The sequence below is a fragment of the Tubulanus polymorphus genome, chromosome 12 (assembly GCF_964204645.1).
Source record: "Tubulanus polymorphus chromosome 12, tnTubPoly1.2, whole genome shotgun sequence".
NCBI classification, from domain to species: Eukaryota; Metazoa; Nemertea; class Palaeonemertea; order Tubulaniformes; family Tubulanidae; genus Tubulanus; species Tubulanus polymorphus.
The window spans coordinates 1,329,238-1,344,542 of NC_134036.1; the positions used below are offsets into that span (position 1 = coordinate 1,329,238).

General features: G+C 35.3%; 1 protein-coding gene across 8 annotated transcripts; it reads left to right on the forward strand.

Moving 5' to 3' along the window:
- The first annotated feature begins 6 nt into the window (after positions 1 to 6).
- LOC141914036 (receptor-type tyrosine-protein phosphatase T-like) lies at positions 7 to 15,294 on the forward strand. Of its 8 annotated transcripts, none has more exons than XM_074805285.1 (41): positions 7 to 573; positions 714 to 1,132; positions 1,276 to 1,545; positions 1,875 to 2,025; positions 2,154 to 2,222; positions 2,292 to 2,314; positions 2,423 to 2,460; positions 2,917 to 3,000; positions 3,178 to 3,357; positions 3,810 to 4,034; positions 4,537 to 4,779; positions 5,079 to 5,222; positions 5,389 to 5,712; positions 5,793 to 5,890; positions 6,107 to 6,335; positions 6,740 to 6,934; positions 7,387 to 7,611; positions 8,103 to 8,342; positions 8,643 to 8,786; positions 8,963 to 9,286; positions 9,460 to 9,569; positions 9,646 to 9,844; positions 9,922 to 10,018; positions 10,090 to 10,351; positions 10,432 to 10,577; positions 10,704 to 10,888; positions 10,966 to 11,141; positions 11,216 to 11,303; positions 11,412 to 11,488; positions 11,574 to 11,610; positions 11,676 to 11,785; positions 11,866 to 12,000; positions 12,126 to 12,283; positions 12,358 to 12,493; positions 12,580 to 12,735; positions 12,893 to 13,051; positions 13,181 to 13,315; positions 13,401 to 13,526; positions 13,642 to 13,778; positions 13,853 to 13,988; positions 14,066 to 15,294. In XM_074805285.1, the coding sequence occupies exons 8-41, from the start codon at positions 2,928 to 2,930 to the stop codon at positions 14,138 to 14,140; spliced, it is 5,484 nt and encodes a 1,827-aa protein (XP_074661386.1). In that variant the 5' UTR covers positions 7 to 573; positions 714 to 1,132; positions 1,276 to 1,545; positions 1,875 to 2,025; positions 2,154 to 2,222; positions 2,292 to 2,314; positions 2,423 to 2,460; positions 2,917 to 2,927; the 3' UTR covers positions 14,141 to 15,294. The 8 variants fall into 8 exon arrangements, with proteins under 8 accessions (XP_074661386.1, XP_074661389.1, XP_074661385.1 ...); XM_074805288.1 differs by having other exon boundaries at positions 714 to 823; positions 1,106 to 1,132; positions 2,423 to 3,000; XM_074805284.1 differs by having other exon boundaries at positions 2,423 to 3,000.
- Positions 15,295 to 15,305: the final 11 nt, after the last annotated feature.

Sequence of the window (15,305 nt, forward strand, 5' to 3'; positions counted from 1 at the left end):
TATGATTCATATGATAAACATTGGTAACAATGAATTTAGTTTATTAGGAAAGGAGTCTTCTTTTGTGGTTGGATCAACACAAAATAATCACGGAGATTATAAAAAAGTCTGTAATAAGTGTTCTGTGTAAGTAACATTTGATTTTTCACTTACCTTAAAGACGAATTTGTTTCCATAGACACGTGTCTGTAGTGTCTATTCAAATTCAAGGAAACAGCAAACATTTCTTACAAAGCAAATCTCTTTTCAGTTCCACCCGAATTCATTGTGCTGACTGAATTTCCAAAAGGTCAAGTTGTCCAAGGCACATCAAAAACTCTGACATGTAAAACTGACTCTAGTAATCCGGAGTTGTCAATTGTCTGGGCGTACAGATATGGGGTATCAACGGACAAATGTTTCACCCAACCCAGCAATCAATCATAAACCTGGACCTCACAGTGGACGGATATCTACTAGTAGTTTGGTAGTTACAACCGATGGATAAAAATGGAAGGCAATACAGATGTACTGCTTATCAGAATGGTGTGTCTTTTCATGTGGTCACCAACTCCACGACACTGTCAGTATTGTGTAAGTGACGTTTATAACACCTTAAACAACATCATTTTTCTTTTCTATTTTATCGAACTTTTTTTCTATATATAGGTTATATTATATTTCTAAAATATTCTTTCCCGTAAAATGAAAAGTAGATGTTTCATATTCTATAGATTCGGCTGATTTTGTTTCGCTGACTCCAGTAAACTCTGTCGTAAGAGAAGTCGGTTCAATTCGGTTTAACTGTGCAGCAACTGGTGGAAATCCTGATAGTTTCACTTTCGTATGGCAATTCTCAACTGTTTCGGGTTTTCTGGAAATCAATCGGATCCACGAATGATTATTTAGCCCTAGATATTGTATCAAGAACTGATTCTGGGGCTGGTTGCATAGTCATGGCTTAGACTTAAGACTAGTCTAAGACCAACTTAGTTCTATAGCCAATCTAACAATTTAAGACCGGTCTTATGATTTAAGACCATTTTTGGACTTAAGTCATGACTATGCAACTGGCCCCAGGACAATATAGATGTAATGCGACCAATACAGGAGGTTCTACTTTCAGTAATATCGCTTCCTGTCGATGTTCAATGTAAGTAACCAGCCAATAAAGAGTTTTCCAGTTTCTAGGCACCATTATCCTGTACCCATTTATAAGGACTTTCAGATTATGGATGAATACAGTTTTTAGAATGATTCTGATAATGTGACCAAAATCTTTTTCATTTTTCACAGATGCACCAACGCTCTCAGAGAAACTGAAACCTGTAGCCGCAAAAATAGGGGAAAGCGTTATATTTATGATAGGCTACTATGCAAATCCGCAAGCGACGAGTTTAAACTGCATCGAGTTCATATACAGAACTAATTGGTTCAGATCAGATATAATGTGCTGGGAAGTTACTATCGAATCAGTCCAGGCGTCTGATCATGGATCTCATTCGTGTCAACTGAAGAATTCGATCGGTAGCCTGGATATTATTACATTGGATATCCTTAAAACTGGTAATTACTGTTCCGAATATTCACATCGCTAATATTCCCCATTAATATCCACTTGCGGCTAACTAACGGCTGTGCAATACAAAAACAAAAAAAATGGCGAAAGTTTGTGTTTTGTAAGATGCTCAGCTAAATGAAGAAATCCCACACTTCGAATTTAAAATTATGCGATCAAATGTATATTATGAAACCACAACGTTGACTGACAGCCATCATCAGGTGGAATGCTCAGCTATTCGTTGAAACTAATGACCTATCCGCGAACCGATCTTTGTACTTCTACTGATTTAGATATTGAAATTTCGCGTTTCAAACTCAATTTCTTCATTCAGTCGATGACAATGCGTGGACCGTCACGTCTTTAGTCCCGCTGATAATTGCTGGAGTGGTTCTTGGTAGCATTGCGTTCATTCTGATCGTAATATTTCTGCTCGTATATCTGATAAAACAACTCGAAAACAGAGGAAACAAATCACGTCGAATGTAAGTTTTTATGGAATCATTTTGTTGTTGTCGTCCCTTTAATTGTTTCGCACCAAATGCCACCTTCTTTTTAAATGACAGAAAACTTATCAATAACAGATCACTAATACATAACTCATCAATTACAGATTAGTTTGATTTGGTTCGAATCCCATTAGTCCTTCAAACCGACTATTTCGGTACCGTCTATTCAAAAGGTATTTGCTGAACCCAGAATTTTGAAGAATTGAAAAAATCGAGTTAAAATCGTCACTCTTTTATTTCAGTAAAACTAAAGATTTAACGACAGGTAAAAATTATTCATATAGAAATATGAATTTATTTTCTAGACTTCTAAATATTGAATGTTATTATTTTGACAATTTCATCATTTTTAAACGTATTTTTATTATTACAGTTTATCGAAACAATGACCCGGATTCACGTATTTATACAAGGAAGTAATGATAGGAAAAAATGATCCATGATTTTAATGATTTTAATTGGTGATTAATTAGCTTTGTGGTCACCCTATTCAGCTGATGCCTATTTTGTCTGATACGGGGAAAACCAATGGTTTGTCTCATTTTACACGAAAGGGGTGTCATGTCTATCGTGCTAAGGATTTAAGTGGAGTTAATCCGTTAACACTATGAATTAAACTGTTTTTTTTCATATTTTGATAATTTGTTCTTTTTACTTATCAAAGATTTTTTCTTTTATTTATTTTTTTCCTACTCAGGTAACGGTGACCCTTGATGTTCTGTTCTGGCCTCCTTCCTAACCTCCCCCTCAGAGCAAAATAAACTAGCAAATCTGAAATTTGTTTAAACTTCCTTTAAAATGATTTATTTGAAAATCAAAAGGAAGTTAATTGCATAGATATGTGAGCGATATCATACTGTGTCATTCAGATAAACAAAATGTATCGTGAAAGAAACATCGTTCGTTTTCTGCTGTTGTTGATTCTATGTTTATTCATCACAAACACATCAGGTGAGTTAATAAATACTCATTGGTTCCAGAGCTGTAAAAAATGCGGAAATCGTAAATATTGTACGATTTCAATCCATACGAGAGCATCGATGATAACCAGAGAAAGAAGAGAATTGTTGTTGGAGAACAGCATGTGGAGAATATTTTTGTAAAATAATCTTCTTTTTGTCATTTCAGCGAAATGTTTTGGGAAGAGTTGTACTGGTTGGGAGTGTCATTGCAGTAATACAGCTTTGAATGTGTGTCCAATAAAGGGTCTGAATATAGATGGCGCTTTAACGTGTCCAAATCCTAACACTGCATGTGAGTCTACATCTTGGACACCACCAGGATGGACCGGACCAGCTTGTCAATTCGGTAAGTTTTCTGTATCAACTGTTTCTGCTCCAGTAAACCGGGGTCAGGTCAAATATCACTGAACCTCGGATTTATATCGGATTAACGGATTAACTCCATGAAAGCCTTTACAAAAAAAAAATCTTAAAGAATTAGGAATGAATGATGTAAATTTCATTAGATTTATCTCAGATTAACCGAATAACACTAAAACTAATCCGTATACGGATTAACGTCACTAATCCATAAGCGGGAATTATTTATTTATTGGTAAAAATATGTATTTATGATTGATCCGGGAACTGTCAACGAACTGAGATCAACTCTAATTATTTTATAGCGCAAAGAAAAAATTGTTACTTTTGTTTGATTTTATTTGAAATCTTGAAATAACTTTGAATCAATTTGTTTTTGTTCGTTTTGAAAATTCGTGAAATAATTCAAATCTTTTATTCACAAAATGTGTTTTGTAGGAAACGTGGCTCGTGGTAAAACAGTTAACATGTCATCCACTTACGATGAGTTGTTACCCGGTAGTAAATGTACAGATGGTCAGATGGTAACAAGTGAATATTATCCGTGCCACACTAATTTGGAAGAAGACGCCTGGATAAGAATTGATCTCGGAACTCAATACGTGGTACATGAAGTTGAACTTTGGGATAGAACAGACGCGACTGATTGCGACGCTGAGTGGAGTGAGTACAAATTATTAATGTTGATTGATCATCTAGGCCAAATCTGATAGAAAAAATATATAACTTCAGCTCGAAAAGCCTGGTTGAATATAAACCAAGTTTAGATGAGTGATTTTTTTTCAGAAAAGTTTGACTCGAGATGAGTTGAAACTTTGAACTCTACCGAAATATCGAACTCTGAGTCATCAATAATCAATAATCTGTAAATAAAGTCAGTTTGACAACAATGTGTCTGTGGTATCCATGGATGACAACTTCGTAAAAAATAAGTTATTGGAAAATTTTGAATCAACTTTTTCAAACGTGTCAACATTTTCAGTCGATAACAATAAATTTGTTTTAGGGGCCGTGCGCCTGTCGAAAACAATGAATTTATTTTTATATTTCTTTTTCAAAGAATTTGAATAGAATTGCTTTGCACCCAAAGCAATCTTCAGCTTCCCGGATGTCGTGCAATATTATTTGTTTTCATCTTTCAAAGCTTCTTAATTCTTTTTCTAAGAAAAACGCGCGCGCAACCTGGAGATTCGAGTTGGAAATGAATATGGATATGATACAAATATTTCTACATCTAGCCAGGAATGTGCTTACCATGGCTTACCCCCTCTCTGTGGTAAACATAAAACATTAGCATGCAGCCCAGGTCCTGTAGTTGGACGATACGTCACCGTTCAACACAAGAACATTAGTAATGCAGAGTATCTTGTACTGGCAGAAATAGAAGTTATTGGGTTCAAATATATCGGTATGTTTACATGACTATATATATGTGTAAATTATAAAGAGTATGGAAATGGATTTTGCTTTTCTCGAAAATATTCAGTGACTTGTATATAGAATTTACCCCCGAACGAAAAATTTTGAAATGAAAAGAAATCTCCCTTTATTAGCAAAATTTTGTTTTAAGCACCCATTCATTTATGGATTATATTATTGTTAAAATTAGTTCGATTCATAAAAATATTCAGTGACTTGTAATGGGAATATATTTCCGAATGTTCAAACAGTTCATATTTTTCGTATCAATTTTGAATTTCTGTTAAGCACCCGGTGATTGTAGTAAGGGATCGAACTCATTTGGATGTATGATTGAATGTAGATGTTACAACAATGAAAGGTGTGACTATTTGAGTGGTATCTGTGAATCTGGCTGTTCACAGAATTACATCGGAAAGTGGTGCGAGTCAGGTATATTACATTGAATCAGAGATTCCTAAGAATCTCACTTCCTATCCCTGAATATAGTAACCAATGTGAATAGAAAATGATGCCAAGTAAAAACAACCGAAAGTAAAATATCCTAACCCTTTATTTTATTTGATTCACCTGAAATTAACATCGATTTCTTTTTCAGAATTTAAGTTGTTTTCTCAATTAACAAAATCTGTGCTGACAGATAACAGTGTAAAAGTCAGTTGGACAGCTTACTCGGGTTCTGTAGTAGATTCAGGACGTGGTACTGTCAGCGTTCAGTATCAAGTCATTTATCGTAAGATATCAGAAAAGACTTGGACTAATCAGGAAACTGCAGGAGTCCTTACACATCACACAATTACTGGTTTAACTCCTAATACCGAGTATAAGATAGCTGTTAGACTACAGAAATTAGTGAACAGTCAACTAATATCAACTGCGAGTCTGACTAGTCCAATACTAACTGTACAGACTTTGTGTCCAGGTAAAAACCCCTCATTCTAATAAACTCTTAATCATCAATTCAAACACAGAATTGTGTTAAACATGTTTGTTTTACTGTAGATCCATTAATCGGTCCTAAAGATGTTCGTTTGGTGTCCACAGCGGTTGAGAACAGTAACATGTGGCCCCAGACAACCAATCTGATACTTACATGGACCGTAAGTGTGCCTCAACCAGAATCACATAAATTCACCTGGGCCCGGTTTTATAGACTAGTGTTACCTTCAACCCGGGGCTAACTTAATTTATTTTCTTACTTTATTAACTAATTCACCTGATGTTCATTTATATCTATATGACAAGGGAAGAAAATGTGACCTTCCCTTTCAGTGACACATGATAAAAACATGTAGTGAATTATAATTATGTTGCAGGCTTTAACTGCTGCAGAGTTACAGTGTGACGTCACTAAAGCTGTTTATCAAGTCGAGTATAAACAACTGAACCGACAAACATGGACCACAAAAGTGGCGCAACCTACCGGCCTCACACTAACAGGACTAGAACCATATACTGATTATGAAATTAGAGTTGGTGTAAAGAATGACGTCACTCAGAAATTCATTTACACCAAACCTAAAAGTTACAAAACGTCGACTGCGGGTAATTCAATCCCACATTAGATATAGCCAAAACGAGAAACTTGAATAAGAGTAAATGTAGTTGGCTCATAGGCATTAGCCGAAACATTGCACAAATACATTTGCTCGTGCATATATATATATATATATATATATATATATATATATATATATATATATATATATATATATATATATATATATATATATATATATATATATATATATATATATATATATATATATATATATATATATATATATATATATATATATATATATATATATATATATATATATATATATATATATATATATATATATATATATATATATATATATATATATATATATATATATATATATCGTTGGAGAACAGCATTTAGAGAATGTTTTTTGTAAAACAATCTTCTTTTGTCATTTCAGTAATATGTTTTGGGAAGAGTTGTACTGGTTGGGAGTGCCATTGCAGTAATACAGCTTTGAATGTGTGTCCAATAAAGGGTCTGAATGTAGATGGCGCTTTAACGTGTCCAAATCATAATACTGCATGTGAGTCTACAATAAAAACTCTGTATCCCTGGACACCACCAGGATGGACCGGACCAGCTTGTCAAATCGGTAAGTTTTCTGTATCAACTGTTTCTGCTGCAGTAAACCGGGGTCAGGTCAAATATCACTGAACCTCGGATTTATATCAAATTAACGGATTAACTCCATGAAAGCCTTTACAAAAATAAATCTTAAAGAATTAGGAATGAATGATGTAAATTTCATTAGATTTATCTCAGATTAACCGAATAACACTAAAACTAATCCGTATACGGATTAACGTCACTAACCCATGAGCGGGAAAAAATTTATTGGTAAAAATATCATAGATTTATGAAACATCCGGGAGCTGTCGACGAACTGAGATCAACTCTTAATTATTTCATCGCGTAAAGAAAAAAATGTTAGTTTTGTTTAATTCTAGTTGAAATTGTGAAATAACTTTGAATCAATTTGTTTTTGTTCGTTTTGAAAATTCGTGAAATAATTCAAATCTCTTATTCACAAAATGTGTTTTGTAGGAAACGTGGCTCGCGGTAAAACAGTTACAATGTCATCCACTTACGATAAGTTGTATCCCGGTAGTGAATGTACAGATGGTCAGATGGTAACAAGTGATGATTATCCGTGCCACACTAATGAGGATCAAAACGCCTGGATTAGAATTGATCTCGGAACTCAATACGTGGTACATGAAGTTACACTTTGGGATAGAACAGACGCGGCTGATTGCGACGCTGAGTGGAGTGAGTACAAATTATTAATGTTGATTAATAATCTAGGCCAAATCTGATAGAAAAAAATATAACTTCAGCTCGAAAAGCCTGGTTGAATATAAACCAAGTTTAGATGAGTGATTTTTTTTCAGAAAAGTTTGACTCGAGATGAGTTGAAACTTTGAACTGTACCGAAATATCGAACTCTGAGTCATCAATAATCAATAATATCAAACAGTTCGACAACAATGTGTCTGGTATCCATGGATGACAACTTCGTAAAAATACGTTATTGGAAAATTTTGAATCAACTTTTTCAAACGTGTCAACATTTTCAGTCGATAACTATAAATTTTTTTTAGGGGCCGTGCGCCTGTCGAAGACAATGAATTTATTTTTATATTTGTTTTTCAAAGAATTTGAATAGAATTGCTCTGCACCCAAAGCAATCTTAAGCTTCCCGGATGTCGTGCATTATTATTTGTTTTCATCTTTCAAAGCTTCTTAATTCTTTTTCTAAGAAAAACGTTCGCGCAACCTGGAGATTCGAGTTGGAAATGAATATGGCAATGATACAAGTATTTCTACATCTAACCAGGAATGTGCTTACCAGGGTCCCCCTCTCTGTGGTACGCATAAAACATTAGCATGCAGCCCAGGTCCTATAGTTGGACGATACGTCACCGTTCAACACAAGAACATTAGTAATGCAGAGTATCTCGTACTGGCAGAAATAGAAGTTATTGGGTTCAAATATATCGGTAAGTTTTAAATGACTATATATATGTGTAAACTATAAAGAGTATGGAAATGAATTTTGCTTTTTCTCGAAATATTCAGTGACATGTATATAGAATTTACCCCCGAACGAAAAATTTTAAAATGAAAAGAAGTCTCCCTTTATTACCAAAATTTTGTTTTAAGCACCCATTCATTTATGGATTATGTTATATTGTTAAAATTTATTCGATTCTTAAAATATTCACTGACTTGTAATGAGACTATAATTCCGAATGTTCAAACAATTCATATTTTCGTATCAAATTTGAATTTCTGTTTAGCACCCGGTAGTTGCAGTAAGGGATCGAACTCATTTGGATGTATGATTGAATGTAGATGTTACAACAATGAAAGTTGTAACTATTTGAGTGGGATCTGTGAATCTGGCTGTTCACAGAATTACATCGGAAAGTGGTGCGAGTCAGGTATATTACACTGAATGATAGATTCCTGGGAATCTCATTCCCTATTCCCGAAATATAGTAACTAATATGAATTAGAAAATGATGCCAAAGCAAAAAGTAAAAACAACCGAAAGTAAAAGATCCTTAGCCTTTATTTTATTTGATTCACCTGAAATTAACATCGATTTCTTTTTCAGAATTGAAGTTGTTTTCTCAATTAACAAAATCCGCGCTGACAGATAACAGTGTAAGAGTCAGTTGGACAGCTTACTCGGGTTCTGTAGTAGATTCAGGACGTGGTAATATCAGCGTTCAGTATCAAGTCGTTTATCGTAAAATATCAGAAAACACTTGGACTAATGAGGAAACTGCAGGAGTCCTTACACATCACACAATTACTGGTTTAACTCCTAATACCGAGTATAAGATAGCTGTTAGACTACAGAAATTAGAGAACGGTCAACTTATATCAACTGCGAGTCTGACTAGTCCAATACTAACTGTACAGACTTTGTGTGCAGGTAAAAACCCCTCATTCTAATAAACTCTTAATCATCAATTCAAACACAGAATTGTCATAAACATGTTTGTTATACTGTAGATCCATTAAACAGTTAAAAATGCTATTAATTGTCGTCATCAAGTAGATGTCAATTCGTATTTTATAAGTAATTTGTCTGTCGTGTCATTTCAGTACCAGGACCTCCCGCTTCTCTCGACTTCTCATTCACAAGGGATACATTGAAAACTACATTGACATGGACAGCACCAAACAGTCCAAATTGTGACTTTGTCAATTATCGGGTAGGAATTAACTGGTCCTGATCGGTAGAGGGCACCACCAGCACTATACTGTAACATGTGTCCTATCTGTTTTCAGCTCACGTGTGAACCCATCAGTACAACTTCCACAACACCTTTATCAGAAATAAAAACATTCAACAAACCTAAAATCAAAGGCTCCATCACAACTTTAGACATAACGACGTCACTGATACCTTTTACTCAATACAACTGTTCAATTTTTGCTTTGAATAGTATAGGCGAAGGCTCGCCTGCCAGTGTTAGCTTTTGGACAGGTTTGTAATTTGAACCCAATGACCTCAAATTTCCACTGATGTCATCGATGTCAACATTGTCTATACCGATATTTCAGGTGAAATTATCATTCCTCAACTGGTTGTCAAGAAGACAGCGGTAACAGACACGACTGTTACACTTCAAATACCACGTGTTAACACTGGTAACATTACGTAAGTGTCCTCTTATTTTCATCTATAAATAACGCATGATTTTTTTAAACTGGATATTCTCTGATTTTCAGCGGTTACGAGGTGATCGTGAAGAAACACGATGGACCAATCAGCCGTCGCCGGAAGCGTGCAGTCAACCAATCACAGTACGTGTCGTACGGAGAAGCTAAACAGCGAGGATTATCAGTTTATATTACTGCAGTTCTACCACCGGAAGAGCCCTCTGAGTTTACAGTTGGTGATACGCGTAACTATAGTGGTTACTTTAATGCTCCTCTAGAAACTGGGAAATCTTACAGTTTTATTTTAGGAATGGTCGTCAATTATTACGGAGTGAGTTCATCTAGTGTTTCAATGCAAATTGTAGTTTCCAATTTGGAGGTGACTCTAGCCATTTTTTGGGGATTTTTCAGGAAACGTTTCGGCATTATCCACCAATAGAACAACAAGAGAGAATCATTGTTAAAGCACCGTCTAGTAAAGCAGGAATAATAGGTGGCGTCGTTGCAGCTGTTCTTATACTGTTATTGGTTGCTGTTGCTCTATATATTGTTTGGAGGTACGAGCAAATAGTGGCGACCTCTATAGTCCATTGCAAATCATTTGACAATCGCCCAATGCCCCTATTCTCACAAAAGTTCCCCCTCATTCAGTTACCCACTATATGGACGCCTTAACTTTTCAGACGTGGTGGATTCAAAACTAAACAAACATCGAACAATGCAGAAATATCCATGGGGAATATTTCACCTTCTGATAAACGTATTGAAATACCTTTGGTGAGAGAAGACGCAGAGGCTGTTTATGTGAATTGTCCTAAATCACCGAGACAAGAAAATACAGCTAGTGCAAATGCTGCATTTTCAAGAGGTTTGTCTCAAGACCGTGAGGTTTTGTAAAGTTGAAGCCTAATAATGTTTTAACACTAATGATTCCTCTCCATATAGAAAGCTCCGCGTATTTCAATATCTATGACGATCCGAATGCTGTAGATGAAACGCAAGATGGCGAGGATCATCACTACGAAATCGCTTCTAAAGGCGCTACTATGATTTGTGACCTGTTGAGAGAGACCTTGATGAAGACCTCTGATGAGTGGAAGAATATGAATGAAGAATTTCAGGTAAAATTGCTGGGAGGTTGCGACTGCTCGTGGGTAAGACATGTGATCTTGTTCTGGATCTATTTTTTCTTTAGAGTGTTCTCAAATTCAGACGAGGATTGAGCGCCTGCGCTGAGACAGTGGAGAATCTTAAGAAAAACAGGTTTCCAAACATATTGGCCTGTAAGTATTGCCTGGTCATTATATACACATGAGTTCTGTCGTAAATACAAGAGTTGGCTTGTGAAACATCTCTATTGAGTTTCATTGACTTTGAGTGGTTTTTTCTAGATGATTCGACTAGAGTTGTTCTGGAACAAATCGGTGAAGATCCAACATCAGATTACATCAATGCCAATTATATTCGGGTGATAAATCAATCCCTCTCTGCTCTTGAAAATGTTGCCACGTCCTCCTATTGTATATAAACGGAATTCTGAATTTAATTTTCAGGGACTAACTGGTCATGTAATATGTATTGCTTGCCAGGGTAAGTCTCATGATTCAATTGTTTCGTGTTACTTGTGCGCTCACTCATCTAACTTGTTCTTTCAGCTCCATTGCTATCTACAATCAATGACCATTGGCGGATGATTTGGCAAGAGAAATGTCCGGCTATTATTGTTCTCACTGCTCTGACTGAAGGACAAGGCAAAGATAAGAAGGTTGCAAAAATACTCTAAGATGCTGAAGCGTAAACAGGCAAAATGTAGAAAAATAAGTACCGTTGATTTTTAACTTGCAGGTGAAGTATCATTTATATTGGCCAACAAAACTGAACACGAAAGGTCGATATGGAGATATAACAGTAAAAGTTGCAAAGAAAATGGAAAAACACACTGAGCCTCCGGCTGCCGTACATTTCTTGTCCATTACAAAGGTAATGATCATGTCATTGCTTTATCATGAGTGACCTAGTGTTGGTATTTCTGCTATCTATAAGCTTGGTTCAGATATCGATTTTAATAGACTCTCCCGATAAGTAACATTTCATTTATTTCATAGCGTGGCCACAAACAAGCACATAATCTATTAGTGTTTCACTATCGAGGATGGCCGGATCATGGCGTACCGTTCCCGGCTTCATCTGTTGTTCGTATGCAACAGTTCATCAAACAGCGTCTTACCGACCCGGATCATGGACTTGTGCTGGTTCATGGCAGGTAAATTAATTTGAAATCGTCCAGTCCTTTACAGTTAAGGACACGTTTAGATATGTTATTGTTTGTGTTCTCAGTGCTGGTGCTGGAAGGACGGGTTGTTATATCGCAACGGAGCAGCTTCTTGAAAAAGCTAAGAAAGATGGACTCGTTAACATATTCGACATGTTTAGGAAACTCCGTCAACAAAGACCAGAAATGATCCAAAATATGGTAAATCTTAATAAAGTTACTGCCTCTCATTTCACGTTTCCAAAATGGAAAACTTCAACGTGTTCCTTTATTACTATCTACTTCAGAAACAGTACATTCTCGTGCACCAGATTCTACTGGAGGAACTGGTACTGGGACCGGTGGCATACCCGACCACGAGTTTCAGAGAATCATACGAGGAAAGAAAGGCAATGCGTCCTGTATCTAGAAACGTGTCTGATAAAATAGAGGAACAATTTCTTGTACGTATTAAGATCAGCCAAAATGAGATGAAGGGTTTTGGATAACAAACAGATGGCAGCAATGAATCCATTGACCCAGATAAACTAGATTTCAATTTTGTTTCCTTGGTTTGGTTTTGAAGAAAATAATTACCCAATGCGTTGTTTTCTGATGCAGGTTTTGAAGGCATCGACTCCGATTCAGGACGAGGAATCACTAGCAGTGGCCAAACTACTCAACAATGTTAACAAGTCTCGACACAAAGACATCCTTCCTGAGGCACAGTATCAACCACAACTCTCACATAAAGGGTTCATCAATGCTTCATTTGTGCACGTGAGTTTGATTCTGAATTAATAGCTGTCCGTGGAATATCTGGTGGAGGGGGGCATTAAGCCTCGATAATCTTCAGTTGAGATATCGATAAGTTATAAGAATCTGATTGAAATACTTTCCTTTTTACAGACGATCACAGATAAAAACGTGTTTATAGCAACACAAAGTCCAATGGCAAATACTATTACTGACTTCTGGCAAATGATCTTTGACTATAACTGTGAAATTATTGTAATGATGCATCAAGAATATCCACAAGATCCGGTAAGGTGTACTCCTAGTCTAGCATCTAGTATACATAGGTCTGCTTTGTAGGTATCTTTTTCCAGAATACATCTTCTGATTTTAGACATATGCAAGCTACTGGCCTGCAGCTGGAAGCATCAAATGCAGTCCTTTTACAATCACTGTGGAGGAAGTTTCATTGCCCTGTAAGACCATCGTTCGCCGGGATTTGATCCTCCAAAAACAGAATGTATGTTGAGTTGTTTCGGTATCATCTATTCAAAGATAGTATTTTTCGGAATTTCCTTCGACATTGCTATTTACTATGACCTGATCAGATCAATTGTATTTCTTTGATTTCACAGGAATCGCATCAGATTCGTCAGATCCAGTTTTTAGGATGGCCTGAGGATGAGTCGGTTCCTGATTTACAACATCTATTCGAGTTTGTGAATCTAGTAACAAGAGAACACGTGACCAGTCCTATTGTTGTACATTGCATGTTCGTATCTTAGCAACATCAGTCAATTATTCAAAACAATATCACATATTCTATCGATTATGCAAATTTTACAGGGACAGCACAACGAGAGCAGGGTTATTTTGTGCGGCATTTGAACTGATCACCAAGGCGCCATCTAGCGAACAAATCGATATTTATCACTGTATACAAAAACTACGAATGACTCGACCTCAATTCATTCCAAATTTGGTAAGAAATTAATCGATTTTCTTTGTATTTTCACGAGTAATTTTATTGATGTATTTTTCTTGTTTTCGTATTCATAGGAACAGTACAAGTTTCTACACGATCTGGTGATATTCTATTTACAAGGATTCGACACTTATGTGAACCTTAGTTAGAATTATGATTCGAAATGCTGAAGAAAAGCAAACAATCAGAAAAGGGAATCTGAGTAAAGGCACCTGAACTGCTACTTTACACCTGGCATTAACCGAGTGATGGCGCCACTAGCTCGAACACGAGGCAACGAAATTCACTTACTAGTTTAATCATGTATCTTTTTAAATTGTTTTATTCAAAATATTGCTCGAACTCTTGGACATAAAGATTAACGTACTTTTCGTATTGAGGAACCTTAGGTCTACTCCAGAAACTGTCCGGTTTTATTGTGTTTATGTTTACGATTACTTTTTTGTTCATGAATTATATTCATATATAATTTATATATCAGCTATCTAATTATGTATCTATAAAACTGAGTGTTGTATTACGTTATAATTTCAATGTAAATAAATATATATTCAGATATTTCTCAATAGAAATAGATTTCAATATAAAGATGATTTATGTAATTATCACTGTTAATTAGATATTCTTAGTTAATCTAAAAACTCATATTTGTAATCACCGCGTTCACATCGTGTATCATCCACTTCCTTCCCTCACTGTTATCCACCTATCCACCTAATATACATATACACTAGTAAAAGCGAAAACTCGTAATTTCTAGTGTAAAATAAAGATAACTACTGACAGTAAGTTACCGTAAAATAATTCATTATGACAATGTAATTGTACTGTGATTATCAATTCAGTCACTCTTTATTAATTATCTTTAATTAATCTAATTACTCATAATTTTCATCCGGTAAAGTTTCTACTATACATGTTATAATATATCTGCCGATATAGTATTTTTTTGTTGAAACTTTCGAGCCATGCATATAGTCTATCATATTACATGTATATCTGTTTTTATATCAGTGCTTGTTTATCAGATGTTAATGATTATTATTATTTCTCTTTCTCACTTTGTTATATGTATGTAGAAATGTCAGTTACAAACAGTGCAATTGTTTATACTGAATAAATATTTGAATTTGAATTGTATTACACTAGTAGCTAAAGCTCGTAATTTCTAGTATAAAATCAAGTTAACTACTGACAGTTAGTTGTTACCTGTTGTCACGTTTATTGATTATACACCCAGTCCTTATATAAATATAACTGATTATTTCAATTTCACAATGAACTCGAATATTGTACATAATCTAGAATAAAATA

Bases quoted from the DNA above. Each gene is read 5' to 3' on its own strand.
- LOC141914036 (XM_074805286.1), top strand. From the start codon at position 2,928: ATGTATCGTGAAAGAAACATCGTTCGTTTTCTGCTGTTGTTGATTCTA. The intron at 5,713-5,792 runs GTAAAAACCCCT...GTTTTACTGTAG, and splicing joins TGTACAGACTTTGTGTCCAG to ATCCATTAATCGGTCCTAAA. The intron at 11,786-11,865 runs GTTGCAAAAATA...TTTAACTTGCAG, and splicing joins GACAAGGCAAAGATAAGAAG to GTGAAGTATCATTTATATTG.